General features: G+C 39.4%; 2 protein-coding genes and 1 non-coding gene across 4 annotated transcripts; all 3 read left to right on the forward strand.

Annotated features, from left to right (window-relative positions):
• Positions 1-7,809: 7,809 nt before the first annotated feature.
• Positions 7,810-14,980, forward strand: LOC126396160 (elongation factor 2-like). The gene is made up of 13 exons (XM_050054004.1): positions 7,810-7,953; positions 9,030-9,244; positions 9,755-9,936; positions 10,256-10,467; positions 10,971-11,149; positions 11,370-11,475; positions 11,771-12,023; positions 12,194-12,389; positions 12,480-12,846; positions 12,960-13,313; positions 13,496-13,678; positions 13,880-14,012; positions 14,610-14,980. Exons 1-13 carry the CDS (start codon positions 7,951-7,953, stop codon positions 14,801-14,803), a joined length of 2,577 nt encoding a protein of 858 aa, XP_049909961.1. The 5' UTR covers positions 7,810-7,950; the 3' UTR covers positions 14,804-14,980.
• Positions 11,617-11,684, forward strand: LOC126397334 (small nucleolar RNA SNORD37). The gene has a single exon (XR_007570644.1). It is a non-coding gene; the product is annotated as a small nucleolar RNA SNORD37 (small nucleolar RNA).
• A 3,468-nt stretch (positions 14,981-18,448) lies between the features above and the next one.
• On the forward strand, positions 18,449-24,635 carry hmg20b (high mobility group 20B). 2 transcript variants are annotated; one of them, XM_050055626.1, is made up of 9 exons: positions 18,449-18,564; positions 18,933-19,037; positions 20,654-20,854; positions 21,150-21,270; positions 21,410-21,459; positions 21,561-21,627; positions 21,789-22,004; positions 23,009-23,141; positions 23,978-24,635. In XM_050055626.1, the coding sequence occupies exons 2-9, from the start codon at positions 18,954-18,956 to the stop codon at positions 23,988-23,990; spliced, it is 885 nt and encodes a 294-aa protein (XP_049911583.1). In that variant the 5' UTR covers positions 18,449-18,564; positions 18,933-18,953; the 3' UTR covers positions 23,991-24,635. The 2 variants fall into 2 exon arrangements, with proteins under 2 accessions (XP_049911583.1, XP_049911582.1); XM_050055625.1 differs by having other exon boundaries at positions 18,450-18,564; positions 21,407-21,459.
• Positions 24,636-25,960: the final 1,325 nt, after the last annotated feature.

Raw genomic sequence — 25,960 nt, forward strand, 5'->3', positions numbered from 1 at the left:
CAGTGACACTGTCTATACAATTCATCACACAGTGGTGTGTGAATCCTCAGGATGTTATTAATCTGACCTTTGCCATTGCAGCAAAGAAAAATACTTCAGCATTGTGCACGCAATAATGTTTGCATTCACCCGTTTACCGATGAGGATTGAATCATCCTGTCTTTGTTACTCATCCACCTATTCATTTCTACCATATTGACATAGCTGACATACAACTGCACCACACAGATACAATGAAATGTCTCACAAATATTGATTTGCTGTGGCAGGAAGTTATATGTGCTTTTTATCTATAAAAAGGAAAGGTGTAGGTGAAGTAGGATTTGAACACTCGTGTTAAGTCACGGCTTCAGCTGATTTAGTGACACTTGTTACTTACAAGTGACACATCTGCAAGGTGGTGTTACATGGTAATAATCTGTATTAACGTATATCTGCAAAGGTATATAGAATGCGTTAGCAACGGAACAAGATTTTGGTGTCAGAAGCATTCTGGTTTAGTCTGTTTGTAGTCCCAGTAGTATTGACCAGTCACGCTTGAGAAACAGGTAAACAGTCCATGTGGCGAGGCAGAACATTGGCCAGAAAGCAATCTTAGGACCCATCGGCAAACATCTGACATTGGCTTTTTTTATGAATCTACATTCATATGCAGGTATCTGTTCATACATATTAGCCAAAATGGCATATGGGAGATGAAGTCACCCGAAATATTGCCCTCAGAGGCTTATTGTCTTAGAGTAACAGCTGATTGGTTTCAAGATTGTGGTTAATGTAACTGAACTATAGTCAGATTTCATAGAAGACCAAGGTGGTTTTAGGCCCCTTTCCCACTGGCCAAAACAACTATCATTCACCAACATCTAGCGTTTGTATTTCAGTGGGAAATGTTACAATCAACATTCATTCCCGGGACGAATGAACCTGCAGTAGTTACAGATATTTATAAGCTTCTGCTCCGATAGCCCCCAATTGGGAGTGATGGAAATACAATGCCTGTGTGGACACGTTGATTATCACCCCTTTTTTCAGGCATGATACAATGACACGCCACCACAAATTTCCGTACGTCAAAGTAATGCTTAAACATCGTTCAAAATTAGTAGGTACGAAGTGTGAAAGAGAGACTGAATAGGTTTCATTAAAAAATGAAACCCCTGTAGCATAATTACTGGGCTCCATGCTGCTTTCTACTATTTACTAACCCTGTTTTCTGGAGCCATCATGCCACTGACCATTATTCATCAGCAAAAAAAAAAAAAGAAAAAGAAAACAGGCAGTCTATTGCTTATTTTTAGTGTCTATTGCTAAGAAGAAATCTATCTGATGTTGATGAGGTCTGTTTGTCTGTTTGTTTTTCTGCAAAATAACTCAAAAAGTTATGATTGGATTTTGATGAAATTTTCAAGAAAGGTGGATAATGGTACAAGGAACAGATGATACAATTTTGGTGATGATCGGTTGAAGCAACGTGGATAAAATAATAAATAAAGTCTATCATCTGACAGCCTCAGCAGCAATTCCAATTTCTAATGAGACGGTGAAAATAGCGCCATCTGGTGGCCGAAAAGCACGTCTTGTTCTACTTGCTAAATATTGTTGTAATTCTAAAGTTGAAATTAATGCTCTGTGTTGGAAAAAAAGAAAGCGGAAAAAAAAAAAACCCATTATATTCTGTGTTGGTACAAAATAAAAACGAAATAAATACACCACAGTGTCTCCATGGTGAAGGCATACTCTATATAACCTAATAATGATAGTGGTGCAAATAACCTAATTGTGATGCAGGCTGCAAAATCTGATGTAGAGGGGGAGGGAATATCACCTACTTGGCGGAGGTCTGCACTCTCTGAGTGCTTTTCTAGTTTTTAGTGTTTTTTTCCAACACATTCTCACTCTGACCTCGTCACATATTGAGGTTTGGTCATGGACTTTTCACGTCCACATACGATGTGCAAGGTATCCTGGGTGTGTTGGTTGTTGACATTCAAGTTTTGCCTATTACATCCATTGTCTTCTTTCAAAATACACTTCCAATTTCAGGAAATTTACCATTTACATACAGTTAAATGCACTACGTTGGTACAAGACCGCAAATTGACATTTTTTTTCTTCAAAAAACCTAACCATGTGTTTTAGGCAACAAAAACACATGGTTAGGTTTTGGGGGAAAAAAGAACAGGGTTTGGCTTTAGAATCTTTCAGGATGCGAACACTGTTCTCCCAGGTGAAAGTTTGTGTTTGTTGGACCTATCCACCACCCCTTCCTCCTACCCGCCCCAGTCAGACCATTAAACTATATAACAGCAACGGGCAGCGCATCATGCCAATATTAAAGGACGCCTTTTTTTGTTGGTTTCTGACGCTGCAAGTCACTGCCCAAGCATCGGATTTAAACCACTTTGGAGTGAGACCAGGCTTGTTTTTCCTGAGTGGCAACCTCCAGGGCTGAAAAATGAAGCCAACATGGAAATGCCAAAAACTGCAGTTCTTTGAACGGCTACTTGAGGCTGGCTCTGGAAGCGAGCCAATCCTCATAGATACCAATGTTAAAATGCCCAACTTTACTTCATGTTTACAGCCTGGTACAAAAAAGGGTTTTGGTCTATATAACTTCATGACAACTGTACAGAGGGTGAATTTTTATATAATCCATCTGTTTATGTTTAATTAAGGCTTCAATTGCATAATGCATAATTGGGATGATCTCTACCTCACCAGGTAGAGTTTGTGCCTCATGTAGGCTTGGTCCTCAGCAGTGGCCCAGGTTTGATCCCAAGCAGTGGTCTTTTGCCGCATGTCACAAAATGGCTTTTGTCCCACCCTAAATTGTTTAGTGCTTGTTACTTGAAAAATAATGAATGTGTTATGTGTAGTTAAGGCTGGGCTGCTTTGAGTGACAGGCTGTCTGTGGACAGTGTCCTCGGCTTTGCAGTCAGACCCACCCCTCACTCTTCCACAGCTCTGTCCTCTCATCCAAATATGGTCACTTGGGGCTCCAAAAATCCACGATGGTGCCGGTCGAAACGGCTTGAAAACAGGGATCTGCAAACCAATAGGTGATGTCACGGTAGCTATGTTCATTATTCTTAGAGTCTATGATTTTCCCACATTTAAAAAACCCACATACACACTAACTTTGGTGAAAAAATGGTATAGCTTGGTAATCGCTTCATAAGTGTGATTCAACAATCCACAAAGAAAAACTTTGTACTCTGCATTCTATGTGCTGTAAGGAAACTAGTAAAGTAATTCAATTTATTATCAATGACATAGGAAGCATCTTAGTCAAGGACCATCCTGATGCATGCATCCTTGGGTATTATGCAGGCATACTTCATTTTCCATGGTTATGAAAACTTCAGCTGAAGGTAACCCTGAGTGTTGAATGGAAGTCATAGAGAAAAACCTCTTCAGAAAAATGAATTGCAGTTGATTAAGTTTCCTAATGTTTAACCTATGTTTTGCTGAATGTATGGAGGTATGTCATTATGCAGTATGGAGACTATACATGTAGTATATATATATACATAGGGTACTGGAAACCCATTCACCTGAAGACTGCGTTATAATTAAGAAATTTCCTGATTCTTGAAAATGATTTTTGATATAGAACGGTACTCTTGGTCAGTCCCACTGTTTATTGACACACAGAGTTTAAAGCAAACACATCCTTTGAAGGCAAACAAAACAGCAGCCCTCAGTGATTTCCCTCTCCGCCAAACCATAAGCTCTTCACACAGCTTATTTTGTTGTTTCTCCCTCACTTTATATGTACTTAACAGTCACACAGCTGAGGAAAGCCTTGGTTATAAAGCAAATGTACATCAGGTTCAATTAAATCTACACAAGAGTCTTTTAGTTGGGGTAGTTTAATTGGACGCTAATGGCACATAAATTCCAGCATGAATAAAGAAGACATAAAGGGCTTTCCCTTACCCTAATAGAGCCCGGGAAGAAATGTAAAGTTAACCTCTTGAGTGGAACATAATCACTGTTTAATTCAGTATAGGGTGAAATGATTATCTCGATAACACAGCTGAGTGTTACCTTTGTTTTATGGTGCTGGTGAGCTGAAAGCTGGAGTTTCTGGAAGTGAAGCTAGGGCACCATCTGCTGGGGGAAACAAATCAAGCAAGAGAACTTTTGATCAGCTTAAAGCTGCACATGGAATTGCTAAGAAGGATTTTCTTAAATATTCACAAATAAGATCACAGTTGACCAGATATTTAGGGAAAGCTGTAACCATACCCAAGATAACAGAAACTGAGATTAAACTAAAAAATCAATGGTCAGACAGAAAGACAAAAATGCATCAAAATTATACAAACTGATCAACAAATCGTCAGTAGAACAATGGAGTGCCTCTGAGAATATGTTACGCAATCCCTGGGAAAAATTATTGGCTACACTGTTCACTGTGACCCAGCATTGTGTCTTTTCAATTATACTGTTAAAGGAAACTGGTCAAAACACAATACACAAATTTTAACAACTGGATGCATGACCGCTAAAAGACTTATGCAGCCCAGCTGAAAGAGGAACTTTGGCCTCAATCATTTCTGGAGATGATCTCCATGGAGGGAGCAGCCTAACCTTTCTGATGTTTATAATGAGGAGCAACAACTGTGGAAGGCCATACTGGATACTATTCGTAGAATACCTCCTTTTTTTTAAGAATCTTGAGACAGACTCCAGAAGCAACGTGAAAGGACCAATATTTCTTTCTGTTTTGTCTAGTTTAACCTGTAGACCCACAGCTCACTACAGCACACATAAACCCTCTGTAATCATCACCCATTTGTGTTTTATTTTTCTTTCCATTTCTTTTCCTGACTGGTTTAAGTACCCTTGCAGATATGTGCATTAAGTATACTATCTTGATGTTCTACTTGTTGAGAAAATCAATAAAAGTTCAAGACCAACACCACATAATATCTGATGGAAATCAAAAGTGAAGGTTTTGTTTCAACATTGGGGACACATGTCCAACACTGGGTCAGGGGGTCAATCTGTCAGAAAATTTTAAGCATCAAACACTTGATTCTGGTGCCTTTTCTGCATTGATTTATGGTGTATCGGTCTTTAAACTTGTCAAAATAAAAGACCTCCACTACCTTCATGTCTCTAGTGGAGGGGACCAATGCAATGCACCAGTCCTCTGCGGCATCTCTAGCCCTCACAAAATGAATCCTCCCATTTTTAATATTGAAAATATACTGTTCTTGGTATTTTCTTTATCATTAGTACTCAGTTGATGATTAGTCCTCACATTTTAATCAAGTACCCTGCTATATACTGCCCACTTGTGGCGCTCCTACAGGAGGACATGCAACGACCTAATGTGGCCTATAACGATAGAATGAGACTGCTTCTTAAACTTCCATGATGGTGCAGTGCCAGCCAAATGTTTTGTAAATGTTGATGTGCCTCCCTGCCCTGCTTTAATACAAAATCCTATATATCGATAAATGTGCAGGCTCTCTGTCTCAGAAAATGGTATTATCCAGGCCTTGGCCAACCCTCAGCTCAGTCAGCTTTTGATCGAGACTGTAGGGCCACTGGCTCTCCAGCTTGTTTATTGAATTATGTCTTTTTCCATGAACCTGCATAATGTAGTGTCGGGTATTTCCTGTCTTTTTATATATATATTGTATTTATTATATCATATTTTTGTTCATAGACGATTGTCTGTTTTTATGTAATACACTCTGGAACAGTCTCTGTGCCCTAAATAAAGTAATCATTATTATTCTATTATCATTATTAATCTGTTCAACCACACTTTTGAGTTTTGGTCCACTGCCCACTTCCTTGTTTGGAGAGACATGACAGATTTGGGCCAGAGTTCCCTTTTAGAACACAACATTAATATTCCTCAGTGATCATTTTATACTCACAATAATGTGAGACTTCATGTAGTTACATAATAATCTAGTTTTGGTTTGCTCTTTTCATCAGTGATTAACTACAGAGCAGGTGCATTTATTGATCAAACAGAGAAGATTGCTTGATACAAGCATGTAATCCCTGACATGTTGGACTTATTGTGTTGCACTCAAACTGTGTATTACGATTCAGACCAAATGGAAACATTCCAAAAGAAAAGCCAGCAGCCAAAATATTGTCAACCAGTAGCTTCAGTACAAAATACTTTGTATCAGACTGACTGAATTTGTAAAAGCTGAAACATACTGGTGAATTTGCACATACTTTTCTTAGGATATTGTAGGTTGCTCATCATTTGTTTTGTAAATGGATGAACATTTTCAGAATGTACTTCTTGACACTACATAAGTTCGAAGGGGCTATCATTTATAAGTTATTATGCAATGGTTCTACTGGTCCGGCCCACTTGAGATTAAACTGGGCTGCATGTAGCCCATGAACTAAAATGAGTTTGACACCCTTGCATTTAAGGGCTTTGTTGAAGCTATTAGGTTCCCCAAAATTAAATTCAGGTAAATAAATGAAGCTACGGCCACTTAGAGCAAGGGTCAGCAACCTGAGGCTTTGGAGCCGCATGTAGCTCCCCAAGGTCCCCTCCAAGGCTCCCTGTGGCTTTGACAAAAATTCTATGGAAATTCTTTTTTCTAACATTTTGATTTTCAAATTCTATGGCCAAGCACCTTTTTCTACAAATTTTGCTTAACTCTAACAGCAGTGGCTTGTCTTAAGACTAACTATGGATCCCAAATCCTAAAAACGAAAACTGGGAATTAAATAGCTTAATTAATTAAATAGTTTGCTTTCACTGCTAATTCTGCAAAGTAAAATTACCAAATTATTATAAATAGGCCACTGAAGAGTAGTCACCTTGTAGCAAAACATCAATCAATGTTCATTTACACCAATTAGTAATATTTAAAGGCTAACTGAGACTTAATAGGCTGTGTTACTGACATTATAAGGCTCAAATATGTTTTGCAGCTCCAGACAGATTTTCTTTTCTTTTTTTCTTTTTTGGCCAAAAATGGCTCTTTTGATTGTAAAGGTTGCCAACCCCTGACTATAAAGGGGAAAAAAACTAATTCTTTAATTTGGATAAGGTGGGAAGGTGTTCTAACATGTGATTTGAATTTTTTTTTTATTGAAAGGACAAGATAATATTATGTATAATATCATAAAATCAACTGCTGTGCAAAATAAAATCATGCAATTTATTAAATTCTTACATTATAAAAAAAAAAGCAATAACTCTGTACTCTGTCAGGTTTATAATTTCCTGTCCAAACCAAACTCCACTATGTTTTCACTATGCTGCTCCTCAGTAACCTTGCACATGGCAAATTTGCACATCTTATCCATCCATTCTACCTCACTGCATTCAACAAATTTGCACATTTGTTTTATAGTGGTAGTATGTTATTCTGGGATAAATTTCATTAAGAATAAGAAAATAAAAATAAAATAAAAAAATTATATATATATATATATATAGCCTATATATTCAATTCAAATAGCTTTAATGGCATGAACAAATGTATGGTATTGCCAAAGCATTCCGTTAAAAATAAAATAAAATAAAAAATAAGATAGATAGATAAATCAATAATAATAATAATAAATGAACAAAAATAAAAGTAAGTAAAGAAAGAAAGAAATACAAATAAAAGTAAGCATATTTAACATGTTACATATCTATCTATCTATCTAGTCAGGAGGAAGTTATGAGGATGTAAAGAATAACTACAAACTCTGACTTTGTCGACAAGTAAACCTGCGTTATTGGGCAGCAGCAGTAACAGCAGTGTGCCCATAGATTTATAGCGTGCCATAGTCATGGATAAGCGTAACATCAGTACGTGAACACGTAAGCTTGACGCACGTACTATAAATCCCCATTTTCTGACGTCAGCGATCTCTTCCCTGCCTATGCCCTCGTGAGGTGGGCAGTGTAAAATTTCCTGTCCCTTTCGCCACGAAGCGGATCCAAAACCATCCGTCAAAATGGTGAGTTGATAAGATTTCTCTAAGTAATTAACGAATTATTAGACAGACAAGGTGTCCTTTACGTTAATATTAATGTCCCGATGAGCATTTTACGGATGTTATGCTGCTTACATGTCAACTCCGTTGGATTGTGCTTTGATCAAAATGGCAGCCATTCTGTCATCCGTACCGCTAGTGCTACAGAACCACAGAGACTCTAGAAAACCGACTCTGATTTGTTTCTTCCAGCAGTTTTGTGTTTGTTCCTTAGCTTGACTCATAGTATGTAACGTTATGGGCGTTTTTAGGGGTTATTTGCCGACTGAGTCTATTTCGTAAAGGTTGACATGGCTAACGTTAGGTGACGTTGCGGTGTTGGGCTGGCTAACTTTTGTAGCGGCGCCTCTCTGCTCCAACGTTAGCTGTTATGCACCGGAAATCTTAGTTTATACCGTTTTAAACTAAAAGTATCTGTAGTAGGGCTGGTTAGTTTTTAAGCATAGTGTACGGTTGGGTTATTATCGTGTTGTTGATGTTGTAACGGGCTAGGGAATAAATTACCGGCATTTCGTGTTGCCGGCCCGGCCGGCTAGTTCAACTATCAAGCTAATGTTAGCATCTAGCTTAGTGCTAGAGTCTGTACACGTGGCCTATTCATGCCGACATATTATGCCGGGTGCTGCTAGTGTGAATCTCTGTTTACTAACGCTAAGTGGGGTATGTTGTCAATATATTCGAGGCACATTATTGTCCATAGGTATATTAATTAATACAGACAGGGGGTTGTGAAAAAGTCTGCCTCATAGAGATGACAATAACGTCAGCTGTGGTGATGGCGGATGACGCCCTGGGTAAAAGAGCAGAGCATTTAACGTTGAGTCAGCAGGAGTTCCCGATATGCTGTGGGTGCAGCTGCTGTTACGTGAAGCACATTGACATTAGTAACACCCATAGCTTATCAGAAGTGCATAGTAAACATAAACGTCTTACATTGTAAGTTGGCAAGACTGGTTAACATGCGGGCAGTGTTTTTTCATGGATGAGGTCATGCGTGTTTTCTAGTTTGTGAATGTTCTAATCCGATTTCTCTCCCCCAGGTGAACTTTACCGTCGACCAGATCCGTGCCATCATGGACAAGAAGGCCAACATCCGTAACATGTCTGTGATTGCGCACGTCGATCATGGAAAGTCAACCCTGACAGACTCCCTTGTGTCAAAGGCTGGCATCATTGCCTCAGCCCGTGCTGGAGAGACCCGTTTTACCGACACACGCAAAGATGAACAGGAACGCTGCATTACCATCAAGTCAACGTAAGTATCTTATGTTTTCAACTGCACTCTTAAACTGGGGTTTTTAATGTATTTGCAGTAAAAGGTTTATCCTTCCTTGGCGGTCTCACTGTTGTAATTCTTTCAACCAGTCAAACACACAATCAGGTATAATCCTGGTTGGAAGGATGTGTTTACCTTTTCAGTCACCTACTGAACATCTGTTAGTTATTTCACTATATTTACAAGGACAACAAAATATTGCTGTTTTCGTTCCACCATTTGCAGTCACTCACTAAGAGTAAAGGCCAAGTTAAGCACAGACACTGACATCATTCTCTTGTGTGTTGTGTACACACCCAGCTATAATGACTCAACATGGGCATTCCTGTCTTGGCTAAGCGAATGCAACAAAATTAATTTGTGAATTGCATTGTATTTTGTTCATTTTTTACTTTGTTTTGGTGTTGTATTTTTAATTGGGCAGTGTTTGAGTGAGAATTTTTAGTTTAGTGACATTTGAAATCTTTAACAAGTTGTCCTGACTTGCAGAGCCATCTCCCTTTTCTACGAGCTGTCCGAAAATGACTTGGCCTTCATTAAGCAGTCCAAGGATGGTGCTGGCTTCTTGATCAACCTGATTGACTCACCAGGACACGTTGACTTCTCCTCAGAAGTGACTGCTGCTCTCCGTGTCACTGACGGAGCCCTGGTTGTAGTGGATTGTGTGTCTGGTAAGTACAAGGCTGTACAGTTGTCAGAAGCCGATGTGCACACTCCAACTAGATTCTCCATTTTTCAATTGCACATTTATTCTCAGTCCACAAGGCAAAAAAAAAACCACTTTCAAAGTTCACTCTTTTTCTTTTTAAGAAGCAGTATATTTACATTAAAATGTACATGTGCTAAAGGAAAACAAAATATTTTTTTTCTTATGTAAATTATTGCCAATGTCCTTAATACTATGTTTCCTGTTCTGGTTATGTGAAATGACTCCAACACCTTGGTCTGCTTTCCCATGGGTTGAATAGTCTCATTGTGTGTCCCTGTCAGGTGTTTGTGTGCAAACTGAGACAGTGCTCCGTCAGGCCATTGGTGAGCGCATCAAGCCAGTCCTGATGATGAACAAGATGGACCGTGCCTTGCTGGAGTTGCAGCTTGAACCTGAAGACCTTTACCAGACTTTCCAGCGTATTGTGGAGTCAGTCAATGTCATCATCTCCACTTACGGAGAAGATGAGAATGGACCCATGGGCAACCTCATGGTAAGTGGCTGGCTGAGCCTTTATCTTGAGTGCAACAAACTGGCCTGTGTCTGGATCACTGCGATCTATGGCTCAAACTTCTATCCAGTGCATCTCCAAACAAAACAGTCACGGTTATGCACTCCTGTTTCTTAATGTATCGATTGCACCGCTCTGAACAACCATAAAAGACATTCTTATTTTATCAGTCTGATTCCGGACACATGGAGGTTTTGGAATGAAGGATTGAGTTTAAAATATGGATGGTAATAATGACCCATAATAATGACCCAAGGTCAGTTCAGTTTTTACGTTTGTGGTGCAGCTTCTTTGGTATGGGGTATGGGAGCATCCAGCTCCTGTTCAGGCACTAAAGATTAGTGTATTAGAGTATTTTTGTTTCTTTAGTCATGTGTTCAAATTAAAATTGGCATATACAACGAAACATGTTTACCTTAAACCTTAATTGAAAAATCTCTAAAATGTACACAAGTCCTTATGTGGTATGTTGTCACCTCATCAAGGTCGACCCAGTCGTCGGTACTGTTGGCTTTGGTTCAGGACTCCATGGCTGGGCTTTCACCCTGAAGCAGTTTGCTGAGATGTATGCAGCCAAGTTTGCTGCCAAGGGCAACACCCAGATGTCACCGGCTGAGCACTGCAAGAAGGTGGAAGATATGATGAAGAAGCTGTGGGGTGATAGGTATGTCTCTCAAACTCATTAATTTAGGTGTATGCAATTGGGGAACTGAGCTAAATAGCAGAGATGGACATTACACACAACTCACATTCAATAGAGGACGGGGGCATACGGAAAGTATCTTGTGTTAAAAAGTGACTTTTGCACAGAATTTGGTCCTGTTGTTGACACAGCTGTTTATCTGACTATTGTATTTGTAAATCTTTCCAACTTACCACTTAAGGTACTTCGATGCAACCGCTGGAAAGTTCCTCAAAACCGCTACTGGAGCTGATGGCACCAAGTATCCCCGCACCTTTGTTGCTCTTATCCTGGACCCCATCTTCAAGGTAACATTACTGATTTTATATTAGATATTGTTGCGGTACAGTGCAGTTACAAAACAAAGCAACATAGTTTAAATAACAAAGTGATAAAACAATTATTCAGGATCTGTAAATGTTGAGAAAAATAAGTTGGTGTGTGGGCCTGCAAGTGATGATTTGAAAATTCTTCACTTTGACCTGAGTAACCAGTGATGATTACCTTCACTCTGAGCAGGGCACAAATACCTGGCTTGCTTTCACATCCTTGCCTTGGTCATGTGAAACTGCTTTCTGCTAATTGAATTTACTTTCTTTTCAGGTGTTTGATGCCATCATGAACTTTAAGAAGGAGGAAACTGCCAAACTGATCCAGAAGCTGGAAATCAAGTTGGATAATGAAGACAAGGACAAGGAGGGTAAGCCTCTCCTGAAGGCTGTGATGCGTCGCTGGCTGCCGGCCGGAGAAGCTCTTCTGCAAATGATCGCCATCCACCTGCCTTCCCCCGTCACTGCTCAGAAGTACCGCTGCGAGCTGCTCTATGAAGGACCTGGAGACGATGAGGCCGCCATGGGTATGAAGCTTAATTGCACAGAAATACGTTTGAACATGCACAGCACAAGAATAATTAAAATTACTGCTCATGGTGAGACCTGGGCAGTAAGCTAGATTTGGCTTGGATTTGTAGTAATTGGACTTAGTAGTTGAACTCCCCCCCCCCCCCCCCCCTTTTTTTTAAACCAGGTATTAAGAACTGCGACCCCAAGGCTCCCGTGATGGTTTACATCTCAAAGATGGTCCCCACCAGTGACAAGGGTCGCTTCTATGCTTTTGGCCGCGTCTTCTCTGGGTCTGTCTCCACTGGCCTGAAAGTGCGCATTATGGGACCAAACTATGTCCCTGGAAAGAAGGACGACCTCTACTTGAAGCCGATTCAGAGGTTGGTTTCAATCCAAAGTCAGTTTTTCAGATATTGTTCACATTATTTTATTTTTTTCCTGCCATTCACACACACGTTGCTCTTTTCTAGGACCATTTTGATGATGGGTCGTTATGTTGAGCCCATTGAAGATGTGCCATGTGGTAACATCGTGGGTCTGGTTGGAGTGGACCAGTTCCTTGTCAAGACTGGAACAATCACCACCTTCGAGCACGCACACAACATGAGAGTGATGAAGTTCAGTGTCAGCCCTGTGGTGAGAGTTGCTGTGGAGGCCAAAAACCCTGCTGACCTGCCCAAACTGGTGGAGGGTTTGAAGCGTCTGTCCAAGTCCGATCCTATGGTGCAGTGCATCATTGAGGAATCTGGAGAGCATATCGTTGCTGGAGCTGGTGAGCTGCATCTGGAGATCTGTCTGAAGGATCTGGAGGAGGATCATGCTTGCATTCCACTCAAGGTAATTAAAATTGAATAATTGAATGGGCGAGGGTGAAAGATGTCATTCTGGTATTATCCCATAAAGTGAACGTTTCTGCATTGAACCCCCTCCTTTTTTTGTTTCCTTTTTAGAAATCTGATCCAGTGGTGTCCTACAGGGAGACCGTCAGCGAAGAATCAAGTGTCGTGTGTCTGTCAAAGTCACCCAACAAGCACAATCGTCTGTTCATGAAGGCCCGTCCCTTCGAAGATGGCCTGGCAGAGGATATTGAGAAAGGTGATGTGTCCAGTCGTCAGGAGTTGAAGGCCCGCGCCCGCTACCTTGCTGATAAGTATGAATGGGATGTCACTGAGGCCAGAAAAATCTGGTGCTTTGGACCTGACGGAACTGGCCCCAACCTTTTGGTGGATGTGACCAAGGGAGTACAGTACCTTAATGAGATCAAGGACAGCGTTGTGGCTGGGTTCCAGTGGGCAGTCAAGGAGGTACGGAATCCAGATTAAGCAAGCTATAGCTGTTCATTGCACTCAGCTAAGACAGTGTCAGGCTGTGGAAAGATCTTGTATCAGGTTGTAGGTTTAAAAAGCAAGTTGTTTTTTTTTTTTTGTTTTTTTTCTGGAAATGCGTTTTCAAAAATCTACAATTGATGTCTCAATTTTGTCTTCAGGGTGCCCTCTGTGAAGAGAACATGCGTGCCATTCGCTTCGACATTCATGATGTGACTCTGCATACAGATGCTATTCACCGTGGTGGCGGTCAGATTATTCCCACAGCTCGCAGAGCTCTGTATGCATGTCAGCTCACAGCTGAGCCCAAAGTAATGGAGCCTGTCTACCTGGTGGAGATCCAGGTAATTGCCACTGGAGATATATTTTGTAATTGATTTGTTTTATTTACCCAACCCATCCAGGTTTGGCAGGGCACAGAGGTTGCAAAGGTTATTGCATTAGACGTTGTGTTTACCAGAATTGTTATTTCCATCCTTGACTTGCATGTCCTTTCAAAAGTGCGAGTGATGTCTGTATGACTCAGTCTTTTCTTTCTACTTCAGTGTCCTGCAGCTGCTGTAGGTGGAATCTATGGTGTGCTAACCAGGAGGCGTGGCCACGTGTTTGAGGAGGTCTCTGTTATGGGAACACCCATGCGCGTCACCAAGGCTTACCTGCCTGTCATGGAGTCATTTGGTAAGTCATTTTGTCACCTGATTCGGATATGTAGTCTTAAGCAGTCAAGTGTACAATACTCACACTCCTTTAGTTAATGCAGATTTTATCAGACGTAGCATGATCTCAGCAGAAATAATAGTAACACAACTTGCCATCCTTTTGTTCTTTGTTGTGTCAATGTCCAGTTGGATTGTAGAAATTGGTCTAAGTTTGTAAGAAGGGCCAGGCATAATGTTACTGAAACCCAAGAGACTTTTTTTTTTTTTTTTACTGCATCAAGTACTTTGCTACCTAAACTAAAAACTAGAGATACTTTGAACAGCAGAAGATAATTGTTTTTCCACCAGGGGCAAGTAATGAGCTTATTGTGGCTGTTTTTCGCCTGTTTAAAACCAAAGGGTTGTTCACACACATGCATTTTTTTTAGTGCCCTACAAACCCAGAGTATGTAGTTTAAGCTACTATATGATGCTGAAAGCACGTATCTATCAAACAGAAAGGAAAACAAATGTTCACTCCTACATTTGTGATCGCTCCACTATGGCTCATTGCAGCCCTTTTACCTGCAGTGTAATAGAAACTGTATTAAAAATGCTTTGCACTGCCCGTTCCCAGGTTTCACAGCTGACCTTCGTTCCAACACTGGTGGCCAGGCCTTCCCACAGTGTGTGTTCGACCATTGGCAGATCCTCCCCGGAGACCCAACCGACCCCGCAAGCAAGCCTGGCATCGTCATCACGGAAACACGCAAACGTAAGGGTCTCAAGGAAGGTGTTCCAGCACTGGACAACTACCTGGATAAATTGTAAACGCCTGGACCCCACTTTGCTCTTGCCTCATTCCTCCCTTCCCGAAAAATTAAATCTACATTATGGGACTGGACTGTACAGAACACAGTGAGCACTAATGTTTGCCAAAAGGATTGACAATAATGAATAAACACCTACAAAAATTGTAAACGATAAATAAAAGAAAATAAAAATTAATTGTTATGGCTGTTTTTGTTTTTTTGTTTTTTCTCAAGTTTGTCTTTTAAAGGGGATAAGTAAGAATTTTTTCCATCATTGCTAAAATTAGTCTATTGTGGCTACTAGGGATGCCACAGTCAGGAAATTTTCCTACTGGTTTAACTTGTGACAACAAGATCAAGAAATGATATTCATATATGATGCTTTTATCTCTAGAGCGCTGTATTAAGTTCTTGCTATTGCAAACAAACATTTGCTACTGCTGCAGCTTCACAATAAAAGCGTAACTGGCAAAAGAAGTTGACTTTTATTATGAAGTAGTCACAGGAAATGTTTTTCAGTGCGCTAAGCACAACTACTGTTAATGAAAACTACCTGCAAATTTGTAGTTTTTATATATAAGACACCTAAGAAAGATTAAATAAGAAAATACTTCACAAAAAATAAACATTCCACAAGAGTATTAAGTTGTTTTTTTACACATTCCACAAATATAAAAGTAAATCCATAAAATCTTGAGTTAATTTAAAATGGCTGCAAACACAAATTCCATAGATTAAAAAAAAAAAAAAAGACACTTTGTGGAACTTGTGTATTTGCAGACCCATTCTGTATTTAAAAATATATTTTGTGAGTTTACAAATCTACTTTGTATTGTTGGAAGGTGTTTTATACTCACAAATCGCACATTTACACACATTGAGACTGCTGACACCAATAAAGGACAAATCTATCTCCAAATTTTTGGTGTTTGTTGACAGCAGATCAGTTTGAAATACTGATGGAACCAATGTAAGAAGAAGCTGTGGGAAACAGGCTGCACACCTCCATTTTCTCTTTGATGTAACAACTACTTAATCCTCACTCACAGTATAAGGTCCCCTTTTAGCACTGGGTTTAAATTAGTCAAACTCCCAAATGAACACACTCTTGTTTTCACAGGATAGAGCTTATAAAATCATTTACATCCTGGTATGTGGTCATGGTTTATATGGTGTTGTCCACTCTAATTTGTATGTATTTTTCATAGATGTCTAACAGAAGAATATATTACATGCAACATGTCAAGGATGAAACAAGTCCCAGGCTCATTTCCATTGTGGTCCTCTAAAAATGCAGGAGTCAAGGATGGAGAGCTACAACCAGAAAACATGGAAACAATTAGTAGGTGACTAGTAGATGAACAGGATTTCTTTTTTTAAATGCCCAGCATTTGCAGGTTCCTGCTGTTTTAATTTTTATATCATTGTAAACTGAGAATCCAGAACAACAAAGATCCCCATGTTGGTACTGAACCTCTGTAACACCGGCTCCAGTCAGGTGAGCTCAAACTCCCAAATCTCTCCAAACGTGGTCTCTGAGCTACTCTGAGTGTCATGTGTTTCAGATCCTCTGCACTACACTGAGTTGAAATCACTGCAGGGCTCGATCCTTCAGGTCAACCAAACATGCACTCATTGGAGTGGCTGCTGGCCAACATCTGTCCTTGGGTTCAAGCCCAACCCAACCCGGACCAACTTGTTCTGTGAGATCTATGCTCACACACGAGAAACCAAACAGCTGAGTATTCAAAGCACACAAATAAGAGAATTATCCAACAGTCTTGCAGTTTCTTTATAACTTAATGTTTTAATCATATACCTGGTCTGGTTGTAACAGTTTAACAACAGAGGGTTTGGCAAAAAAAAAAGTACAAGCAAATTAGAGTTAAGGCTTTCTTAATCCCAAATTTGGATCCAGTTCATATGAACTGAGTTGTGAATATGATGAATGTGGAGCCAGAAATCCACAATCGCTTTGTGGTTATTAAGGAATCAGTGGGTGAAAATGTTGCTCTCATGTATTTGTACACTTATAATACAACATCTGTGTGTGCAAGTTGATATTAGGATGTGCTTGTCAAGAAATGTAGCCTGTTTGATAGAGAACAGATCAATTCAAGTTATTTTTTAATTATATTTACTGTTTGTTTCAACGTGTGTTTGCTGCTTAGATTGGCTTTATTTAATCTAAAGTTTTGTTTTTTGCAGTTACTCACTGTGACCAGTGGAGGGCGGCAAACACTTACTATTGTAAACTTTCCAACTAGACTGAGGCTGTGTCCCAAATCACTCTGTTTGCTTTACAGTGCACTATATTTACTATCCGCCATTTTAATTCAGTGTCTGACCTCTGAGTGTGAAGTTGAGTCACAGTGCATGTGTACATGATATAGGGAGTGTGGTGAATGAGTGAAAAAGGGGGGTGATTTAAGACACAGTCATGTAGTAACATACTGTGGTCACGGAGAGTCACAACACACTGAAACTTTGTGGCATTGCAAAATAGATTAGCTGTCATAATTTCTATACTGTAATAATAAGATTCAGATTTTTATTTATATTTTACTTTAGACCCAACTATCATAGAAGATTGATTTACTTTTACACTTTATATTTTTATTATTCCCTATCAAATGTTTGTGGGGAGACAAATTGTGTTTATATAAGAAGCCACCATAAAAGAGCCTGCCTGGGGGATTTAGATAACTGGAGAGGGGGTTAATTTACATCAAATTCACATCAAAGAAATTTTATATGGCCATTTTTAAAACAAAGTTCATTTATCTTTATTCCTAATGTAATGTTTAATCCAGTTCAACCTGAATATTAGAAGAATGAAAATCAAGCGCAATCAAGCCTTCTTGACTGTATGAATTACATAAGATATTTCTGTTTAATTAGTAACACTTATCTTTCCATAGAAAATGGAATAAGGTAGAGTCTATTTTTTTTTTTTAAATTTAATGAATGATTTTGGATCATCTGATACTTTGGCTGACTAAACTAAACGTGATGATGCTTCAGTTTTGGATAACAGTATCCGACCTTTAAGTGATAAATCTCATAAGCCACATATCAAATTTAGTTTATATACAACCATCAGCTCCATGCAGTGCGTTTATTACCAAATGATCGCATCCGATTAGGACCTTCAAAATAAAGGCACAAACGCCCTATTGATTTGGGACTGTAGTGTGTAGTGATTTGGGCATATTAAAGCGAGACATACATCGTGCCTTTTAATTCAACTTTATCAAAGTTTAATGTAAACAATAACAGAATAGCAACCATACCATGAAAGCATGATAAAATACTTTTTTTCATCTTATAAACATTTCAAAATATCACAAAATGGTAATAAATAAATAATAAAAAAGTACAGTGCAAATACTTACATGTAGTGATTCATATGAACGAAAAGAAAATTAAAAGGGTTTTTTTCAAAATACACCTTATTACCTAAAGTGATACAGATTGTCACTTTTATGTGTTTTTTTTTTTTTTTTTTCTGGTTGTTTTTTCGCTTCCGGTATTTCATAAATACTTTAAGCTCAATAGGGACGTTAAATAGTAAAAGTAACTGCTTTACTTTTACCCAAGTATTGTACTCAATTACAATTTTGAGGTACTTGTACTCCATCTACTTTTCCGTTTTGTGGTGTCCTTCGTTTTAGGGCGGGATTAGAGGGCAATCCAGCCAACCAATCATGACTCTCCGTGCCGACCAATCAGGTGGTAGGATGAGTTTACTTCCTGTTTGGCCGAGGGAATCATTATCGGGTGAGTAAAAAGACGTTTATCACAAAAAGTAGAAATAATTCTCTAAAACCGCACTGTCCTGGGTGTCTTAACATTATTGTCTGCACGATTATATGTTCTTATGTATTCTATATTTTTTCCTCGTGAATACTGAGCAGTTTAAATTAGCTTTTCTGTGGGATATTATCGGTTGTGTTGTGTGTGAACAGTTAGCCGCATTCAACTGCTAACAGTCAGGTTAGCTAATGAGCGGTATCCCAACCAGGAAAATAATGCGGAATTTTACCGTTTTTCTTTTTTTCTTTTTAACGCTTCTTCCGTGTTATTCTGCACAGCCTCCATCCCATGATATAAATCTAACGGATTAAAATCCATTTTCACAATTACAGTCAGTTACACGGACGGAGATCATGGGGGGCATCAAACAGGAGCAGAGTGATGCAGCACAGCAGTCCAGACCTTCACATTCAGCAGATCAACCCCAACAAGAGGAGGTGGGTACTGCTACATCTGACCAGGACTAACAGGATGTGTAGTTACTTTAATTTAGCCTCCTTAGATGTAGGAATAAGGCTGTCAAGTGTTGCAACGAAGAGTCTGATTGACCGCTTTGTTTACAGAGTTATACTATCTGCTTTACACTCAGTTACCATTTAAGGAGGTGGCTAGGAGTACTTCACACTAAAACAACAACCATGCAAAAAAATCCTTCCTACCTTCACAAAGGTTATAATGTTACAGGAGAGGACAAATTATTAGAAATTGGGTGCAAACAGGAAAAAATACCTCTCACATAACATTAAAATTGAACAGCACCTCAACAACAGCCTCGTACATGAGCATAAATTATAATACCTTGGTTCCTGCCACTATATATGTGGGGCCACACCTGTGTTGCATGTTTGAAAGCCCTGACGAAGACCTGCAGTGGTCGAAACATGTTGGCTCTTTTAATGATTTAGCCACTACAACAAAGGCTTTTTAATACTTCCTTCCTCATTTTTCTATATATTTTTTCGGAGATCCTGGATTGCCCTCTTGTTGATCCTGTTGTTGTAAGCTCTCCACGAGCACCCAACACAAGATTTTGATCTATGTTAGTATGTACAGAGCAACTAGTTGTCTCTCTCTTTTTCTACTAATAATACCCATGTGAAACTGGTTGAACAAACACCTAACACTATAACCTTCGTGAGGTGGCATTTATCACAAGGCTGCTGTATTAGAATGTATGTAGAGTGAGAACAATGAGTGGATCAACGTAAGATCAGTGGGAAACTATTTTAATCATTGATTAATAGTTTAAGTCATTATTTAAACCAAAATGCCTGAAATAATTCTGGTTGCAGCATCCTAAATATGAATACTTGCTGCTCTTCTTAGTCATCTGTGATGGTAAATGAAATATCTTGGGGTTTTGGACTTTGGTCAGACAAACAAGCACTTTTACCTATTGTCTTGCGTCCCACTAGGATGTTAACTGCTTTAGATAAATATAATAATACAAAGCAACATTTACCAAAAAAACCCAGAACCAGATTATAAATGCTACAAAACACATCAGACAGTACAAAAAGTGGATGCAGTGCAACAAATTCATCTTTCCTTTTACATTCAGTGTTCCACCCACGTACACTGACGCTGTGTAGAAGCCACACTCTGATGTAACAGGTTGACACACTGAGGAACAAAACTGATATATTACCTAACAGAGACAACATTATTTCAGTGTAAGCAGCTTGGAAACTTGACTCAAGCATTTGACCCACAATCTTTGACCAGATACGTAGCAGTCAAGCCTGTCTAGCTGTAAGCTGAACAGAGAAGCAACTGTACCATGCACTGTTTGCATACTGCATAACACTTTGTATTATAGGTTGGAAAAACAATAATAGGATTTGTTTGTTTGCTCCAAATGACCTCAGTTTCCTAAAAAAGTAAATTTAATCTGTATGTGCACTCCAGGATAAAGCAGCATCCACATAGATGAAAATAATTGTTAGTTGCAACCCTCATATGTAGTTATATTATTCCCTACTGAGCAAGCAGGAGGAGTACAGATGAGTGAGCAGCTCCACCTTCATACGAGTGTTGTTCCCCCTCTCTGCAGCCAAAGAAGAGAGGCTGGCCGAAGGGCAAGAAAAGAAAGAAGGTGCTACCAAATGGTCCCAAGGCACCAGTAACAGGATATGTCCGCTTCCTGAACGAACGCCGAGAGCATATGCGCGCCAGATACCCTGACTTACCTTTCCCAGAAATCACCAAGAGGCTCGGAGCAGAGTGGACACGATTAGCCCCGAATGACAAACAGGTAATACTTCACGTTTTACATGTATGTATGTTACATGTATTGTTTGACATAGTATATTCAGTACAACACATTACTGTGAGCAGTGGGTATTTTAGATGCTTTATTGCCAGTTGGGCTGGTATTCACAATTGCACACAGAAACCAGTTAAGGAGAAAACTGCAGATGTTATTGCTGTATTTGTTTGCTGAAAGATGTCGGAAGTTTCCAAAGTTTTCAAATAATCCAGCACCTATCAGTTAGCAAAGCAGAATTTTCCCTCAGTAAAGCAGCACAACATTATTTGTGCACTGACAGCGCTACCTCGACGAGGCGGAACGGGAGAAGATGCAGTATGCCCAGGAGCTGAAGGAGTATCAGCAGACTGAAGCCTATCAGATCACCAGTGCCAAGATACAAGACAAGAGGATCAAGAAAGGTGACAAATAAGCATTAATTACATCATATATATGATGTACACCACATCACAAGGGAGAACAACAAGATACTGTATATTTATTTCATTACTCTGTGCCATGTGAGCTGTAATAAGCACAGACATGTTTCTCTTTCAGAAGACACTCCATCTGTTATCATCAGTACTAGTTCAGAGTCGTCAGTATCAAAGGTACATCACGCATCCATATCTTCTCAGTGTATATTCTGCAGTGTCATTTTCACATAAATTTCAAACAGCTAACTTTTCCATTTGCTGATGGCGTCCTTTAGGCTTCTGACCTCACAAGCAGATTCGACATCCCTATCTTCACAGAGGAATTCCTTGATCAGAACAAAGGTAAAACAGAAACTGAAAACAAAATGATCATTCTGATACATCTCAAACCCTGTTTACCATGGCTGGGTACTAAAGATTTGACAAATTGTGTGATTCTATCACATGAGATTATTTTATACTCCCATCAAAACTCATTTTATTCCTCTTCTTTTTGGTGTCAGCTCGAGAGGCTGAGTTGCGACGGCTCCGTAAGGCCAACATTGAGTTTGAGGAGCAGAATGCAGTGCTTCAGCGACATATTAAAGACATGTACAACGCTAAAGAACGCCTGGAGGCTGAGCTGGGGATGGATGAGAAGCGTACACAGGCTCTTCACCAACACTTGCTGGCCATCAAACACACATTGGTCAACAGTCTGTCATCAGTCCCCCTGCCAGGTCAGCAGCTGTATTTAGTCAGAGGAGAAATGCAAGACTGAAGACAAGTGGATATTAGATAAATCTCCTGCTATCAGGTTATATTTTTGTGTTAGATTTATTTTGTGTAGTCCTCTAGAATAAATGCATCGGTAATATAGCGTTCTGAAGTGACAGTTAATATTCATTAAAGGATCAATGTGTGGGATTTAGTGCCATCTAGCAGTGAGGATTGCAACAAGCTTAAACTTCTCCCATGAGCAAAGTGTGAACTCTTGTCTTGGATTCCTTCGGTGTTCAAGGTTCAAAAGGTTTTTACTTGGAGCTGAATTATCCACAGAGGTCTCCCCCTCTCCAAAACAAACACACCAGATAATTAAAACTGGTAAAAAAAAAACACTGAATAAAGCAGTTTCACATCACAAATCATTGTTTCTCAGATGCTGTTCGGTTCATCACAGAAGGGCCCCTAGCTCAGTACCTGATAATGTGTGCGCACCTTTTTTCTCTGATAACTTAAGATGCAGATGTTCAGGATGTTTTTACAGAAAGCCTAATTATCCTCAGAGGTCTCTTCCTCTCCAAAACAAACAGACCAGGTGATTTTAAACCTGTAAGAATACCTTCTGAAGAACATTCATGTTAAAAATCAGTGTTTTTCCAACTGTTCGGTTCGTCACGGAGGGGCATGAAAACGCGAATTGCTCTATCTAGAGCCAGTGTTTGGTTTGTCCACTTGGGACTACTGCAGAAACATGGCGGTGCATCATGCCAGACTTCATAGATGAGGACCCGCTCCCTATTCAGATATAAACGGCTCATTCTAAAGAAACAAAAACACGTTGATTCTTATTTTCATGTAATTATACACTAAAGAAAATAAGCATATTATATTATACAGGACCCTTAATGCTCCTTAAAACACTAATTCTCATAAGATTTGGATTGCCACATCATTGCTTAAATTTAATATTTCACCTTGAGAGGAAGTCTGTATTCAATTCCTCTGTGACTTTTGTGAACAGGTACAGGAGAGACAGCATCTCATGGGAACCTGGACTCATACCTGAGTCGTCTCAGTGGAGTGCTGGAAGGAAACCCTCACAAGCATCGTGCACTGCTCTCCAAGCTTTGTGAAGTCCTCTCTCATCTGGACAGGTAAAGGCTTTTTCCCATCAAAGCATAAGCTTAAACCAGACATGTTTATGTCTGTGTGCTGAACTGGGTTTATATGTTTCACCATCAGTAGGAGTGCAAAATATTGGGCTTCACCGACCCTAAACTTCTCATACTTTTTTGTGAGGCTTGCGCGTATGAATGTACAAGGGCGGATTCGGCAAACTCTCTTAACTGCATAAACCTGTACATTGTTAGTTTCAGCCTAAATGCCACTTGTTAATGAGTTGTGTGTTCAAGAGATTCGATCATTAGCACCATCAACACCCCTAAAATTTTAGTCAGCAGTGTAAGTGTAGTAGGGTTAGAGGACCCAAAACAATTAGAGAATATTAATGGTTCATCTGCCCATGACATGTCATCAGAGCAACACTGCACTGTGACAAATATATAGAGGCCATGTTTTAAAACATGAGGTTAGATGCTCCGCCGTCAGTCTGAAACGTCATGTATCCTCAGCTTGGGAAATCAGTGCCTTCCTCTTAAGTGCAGAATCTAGATGAGTGTAATTTATTATCTACTTACTATACTGCTATATAATACTGTACTATAGGTGTCTCGCAGTGTAAGTTATCCTCTGAGTCGTTACACAGATGAATGCTTGAGTAGCATCAAGGTGATGTTTATGTTGCCAGCTCAGCGAACTTGGCTCACTGCCTGACAAAGAGAAATCATCCATCATCATCCACATTATTATCGGACCTCAGCTGAACATGATTTTTCAGTTAATTTGTTTACAATTGTCATATCTGCATATGCATATAATATTTATGTCTAATTTTTTTTGTCTCTGACTGTATGCTTAAATTCATTGTCAGTGAGAAGTTGTGAGGAGGCTGCAGCTGGAGACACTTTCATTCCCCTATCAGAGGGACATGTGACAGGCTCCGTGGTATTAGGTCAAGTCAGTGCCATTCAACAGAGCATGTGGCTATATCAAAGGAAATAAAGGCAAGGGTACAAACACCACACACACAGTCCATGTCTACATGCCTCTTCTTTATGAATATATGTATTCTGTAGAATATGTGTATTCATGCACATGAGTTTTTGTGAATGTAAATCTGTGTGGCGGTGTGGAGGGTTTTTACAGTTCAGGAATTAAATGCAATGTTATATCATCTTTTGAGCTGCTTAAATTAAGTCAAAATTAGATCAACCCTAAACCTGTTGTGACCTGTCCAATAAGACAAGCCTAATTTTTTAGTTTACAATAAATGCCAGTTGGCATTTGGTGGGTGGGGAATGTGTACGTAGTGTTATTTAGAGTGCATGAAAAAAGAAACTGGAAAGGGTGAAAATTAAATGTTGGGGTTTACATGTTTGAATTTACATTGATAATGGGGGGCTGGGGGGGGCAGCTGGATGGGCAGGCAGTTTCACCTGTTGTGAGAATATTATATATTTGTGAAGTATATTTGTATTTTCTGAAATGTTCATTAAACCATGCTGAAAATGTTTCCAGCAAAAAGTGAACGTGTGCAATTTTGCTTTTCTAAATTGTCCTGAGACAGATTTAAAATGTCCCTTCACAAGTTAAAGGTATACTCTGCAGGATTGTCAGTTATGAAAAGTTAACTTTAACCTCAGATTCACTCTTGTTTGGTGCTTCGCCTCGCTATATTTGCATTTTTTAGCGCTATGTCTCTTGGATGCCTGCTGCTTACAGTCTGGCACCTGTTTGCTACCTTTTTATAAAGCTCCAACCTTACCTGAGCACTGCGGTGGTACACACCTATAAATGTCCTGAACACAGAATATAAGAAAATACAGGCAGAGGGCAGAGTGTCTGCAGAAAAATACACCACCATGCACTTCTAGTGGGTCACAAGTGCTGATCCAGAGGGATTTCCTCTGTGTGAGTCTCTACATTTATTTTAGGAAAATCCCGCATAGTATATTTTTAAACATCAAACCACAAAACAACAGGTTTTCCTCTCATAAATACCATAAAAATTCGATTAAAGGCCTAGTCCCAATTTAACGCCCAGTCCCTTTTACTAGCCCGGTGTGGACACACATTTTGACAATAAGCGTCTGTCTCAATTAGACGCCTGGTTGCGAAGAAGTTCATTTTTATAGAAGTTCTTTGAATGTATGAAACAGGTTGTTGGCCACCCACTTGAGCTAAGGTTAGTTAGCTGCTTCGATCACACATACAAATATAAATGTTTAAACTTTTGTCAATATGGAGATGCTACATCCATTCAATCGTTCGGGTCATCACACTGAATCTACAGTATGAGCACCAAGAAGACCATAATTCACTAAGATTTACCAGCCTGGTAAACAAGGGAGGTGAAAGAAAAGTGGTGACTCCCTTCCTCTGAAGCGATCATATAGTCAGAATATGTGTCAATTACCCTCGAAGTTATTTATATTCCATCAGTTTCCATAGAAAGAACCGAAAGGGTTTTCCATAAAAATTTGTTGTGAGTATTGTTCTAACAGGATGAAGAGTGATGATTGATATGATTCATAATTAATATGTTATTCAAAGCCTATTTTTTATTTAAGTAATATTCACATCGGTTTAAATAATCAATTTGGATTTCCTCACGTTTGCTGAATGACAGTTTTGTGTAAAAGGAACTGAAAGCATGATTTTAGTGAGCTGACCTTAAAGCACTGTCTGTACAGATGCAGTGGATGTAGTGTTCCAGCAGGGGGAGCTGTTGGCCCACACTGGAAAACATCTTGAATCCTGTACCAGTGCTGAGGGGTTTTTACTGGAAATATGAAGGTGGGGTGACCTGTGGTAAATATACAACACTATTAAGCACCAATGATTTTGCCAGTGG

This window comes from Epinephelus moara, chromosome 10 (assembly GCF_006386435.1).
Source record: "Epinephelus moara isolate mb chromosome 10, YSFRI_EMoa_1.0, whole genome shotgun sequence".
Classification (NCBI taxonomy): Eukaryota; Metazoa; Chordata; class Actinopteri; order Perciformes; family Serranidae; genus Epinephelus; species Epinephelus moara.